The sequence below is a fragment of the Oratosquilla oratoria genome, chromosome 11 (assembly GCF_046742065.1).
Source record: "Oratosquilla oratoria isolate Oo_2021 chromosome 11, ASM4674206v1, whole genome shotgun sequence".
NCBI classification, from domain to species: domain Eukaryota; kingdom Metazoa; phylum Arthropoda; class Malacostraca; order Stomatopoda; family Squillidae; genus Oratosquilla; species Oratosquilla oratoria.
Window position 1 is genome coordinate 65,504,882 of NC_134787.1, and position 2,500 is coordinate 65,507,381.

General features: G+C 46.7%; 1 protein-coding gene across 1 annotated transcript in view; it reads right to left on the minus strand.

Moving 5' to 3' along the window:
- Positions 1–2,000: 2,000 nt before the first annotated feature.
- The window catches only part of LOC143030077 (uncharacterized), an 885-nt gene continuing 385 nt past the window's right edge, over positions 2,001–2,500 (minus strand). Inside the window, exon 1 of the mRNA XM_076193280.1 lies at positions 2,001–2,500. This exon is cut by the window's right edge and continues 385 nt beyond it. Coding sequence (XP_076049395.1) covers positions 2,001–2,500 — 500 coding nt within the window.

The window sequence follows — 2,500 nt, forward strand, 5'->3', positions numbered from 1 at the left end:
ACTTCCTTTCCTCTGTCTGATTTTAATTGCTTTCCGTAGTGACGTCCCTAACATGCCCTCTGGGTACCTTAGGTTCCTGAACGCAGCGGTTACGTATTCAATTTCTTCTTGTAAATACTCTTCGCTGCATATTCTAAGAGCCCTAAGGTAAAACCCAATGATAACCCCTGATTTGGTCTTCTCGTCATGTGCGCTAAAATAGTGGATGAAGTCGTCTTTGTTTGTCGGTTTACGGTATACCTTGAACCTAGCGCTGCTGTCCGATCTGATGACGACAGCGTCTAGGAAAGGTAGGGAACCGTTGGTCTCTTCCTCTACTGTGAATTTAATTCTTTTGTCCACGTTGTTCAGTTGTTCCAGTAGGTTTCTTGTGTCGTTTGTTTTGTGTGAAATGAAGAGGATGTCAACATAACGGTACCACTTGGAGTTAACTGGGATGATATGCAGAAAGTGGTCCCTTTCCAAAGTCTCCATGTAGAGCGATGCTGCCACCGCACTCAATGGAGACCCCATTGGAAGCCCTTCATGTTGTCTGTATTCCTATTTGTTAAAAACAAAAGAACCAAACTTTATGCACCTATCTACCAACTCCAAGTAGTCACGCTTGTTGATGGGTAAGTTGTCGGTGTCAATGTGTTGTACTGTCTCTTTAACAGCCCGAAGGGCACCGTCTATTGTTACGTTTGTGTAGAGGGAAGTGATGTCAAAGCTTACCAGGCGTTGGTCTGTGAAGTCAAATGTGTTCAGTTTGTCTATTAGGTCGGAGGAGTTTCTAAGGTGTGTTCCGCTAATGCTACCTAAGGAGGATGAAAGAGGTTTGGCTAATAGCTTGGCTAGTCTATGTGGTGCGCTACCTATGCCAGAAGTTATAGGTCGGAGGGGAATGTCCTGTTTGTGGATTTTCAGAAGTCCTTTCATGGATGGGATTGTTGGGTCTTCCTCTAGGAGGTAGAGGAGTCTTTTTCCCTTTTCGGTTCTTTTGAGGATTTTTCTGATGTCGGTGTTGAACTTCTTGGCTTCTTCGCCGGCTGTACCGTCCCTTTGTTTACAATATGTGGATTGGTCAGAGAGTAAACGTTCCATTTTGTTGGTGTAGACACTCTTGTTCATGATGACAACGCCACCTCCTTTGTCGGCGGTCGTGATGATGATGTCATTGTCAAGGAGTTCTTGAAGGGCGCGAACGTATCTCCTGGGGATGGTCTTGCTGTTCTCCCTGGCTGCAATGGAACAGCATAATAGAACACCTTGTTTGAAGCCAGAACTGGTGACTTGAAATGGACAAAATCTACCGCGACACTTGCCCTCCAAGAATGGCTTCCCAGACCCCCCGACCCTAAGTAGATGCCTTTTTCCCACTTCGGCCTACCCTCTCCAGCTTTCTTCCTTTCACTCTGACGTTCCTTCTTGCACCATACTACCTTGCCCCAACTTTTTTCATGATTTATTCTTTTAATACTATTTGTTACTATTTATTTTCAACACTGTTATTATTATCATTGTTATTATAATTATTATTTATTATTACTATCATTATATATATTTATAATTTTATTATTACATTTTTATTTTTATTATTACAAGCCCACCGGCTTCGCCGGCCCTGCTCCGCAGGGGGCTTTTGCGCTTCGCGCAAGCTCGCTTCGCTCGCGGGCGCTTCGCGCCCTAGGGCTTCGCCCCTGTTTTAACCTTCTTAGGAAAAGGCGGAGAAGTAACATAACCCCCTGAAGAGTGCCCCTCTTCTTTGTCTTCTTCGGATTCACGGCTTCTCTTCGGGAAGCCATCGGAGCTACTTTCGTCATCGCTAGAGCGGTTTTAAAAGCCACCATCACAGCCTCGATCTCCTTCTTCAGCTTTTCCTCCAGCTTTTCTATTTTCGAGAACAGTCGGGCGCTAACATATTCCGCCATTCCTCCTCTGAGATTTTGTGTATGTCTTCCGGGATGTTGTTTTTCCTGTCGGACTCGTCCAACTTCCTCGGGAAATGCGGGTAGCCGCAACTAAAGACGCTTTTGTGGGCCCCTTTCCTCCTCTTCTCCCTCTAAATAATCCTCGAACAACTCTCTGTACACCACGTTAACAGCAGGCCGGGGGGCAACACTTTTTCCAGCCCTTCGCCAGCCCGTATAGTACACCAAAGAGTCCCAGTTCGTTACTCTAGAACAGGCTACATACAGTTGACCGTGCGCGAAGCAATGTACAGAATCCAGCAGTAACCCACAGCGATCAAAAGTCTGTCCCTGGCTCTTGTTGATCGTCATAGCGTGGGGGGGGGGGGGGGGGGGCTGCTTTCGCCTGAAGGGCACGGGAGTGTCCTGCGACTCCAGAGCAATTCGCGGGATCAATACCTGTTCACCCCGATAAGCACCCCCTAAGATTTTCCCCACCACAATGTGTTTCTTGAGGTTAGTGACCATCACACGTGTTCCGTTGCATATCATAGGAGGACAGATGTTCCTCATCACCATCACGATACAGCCGATCTTCAGCCTCAGATCGT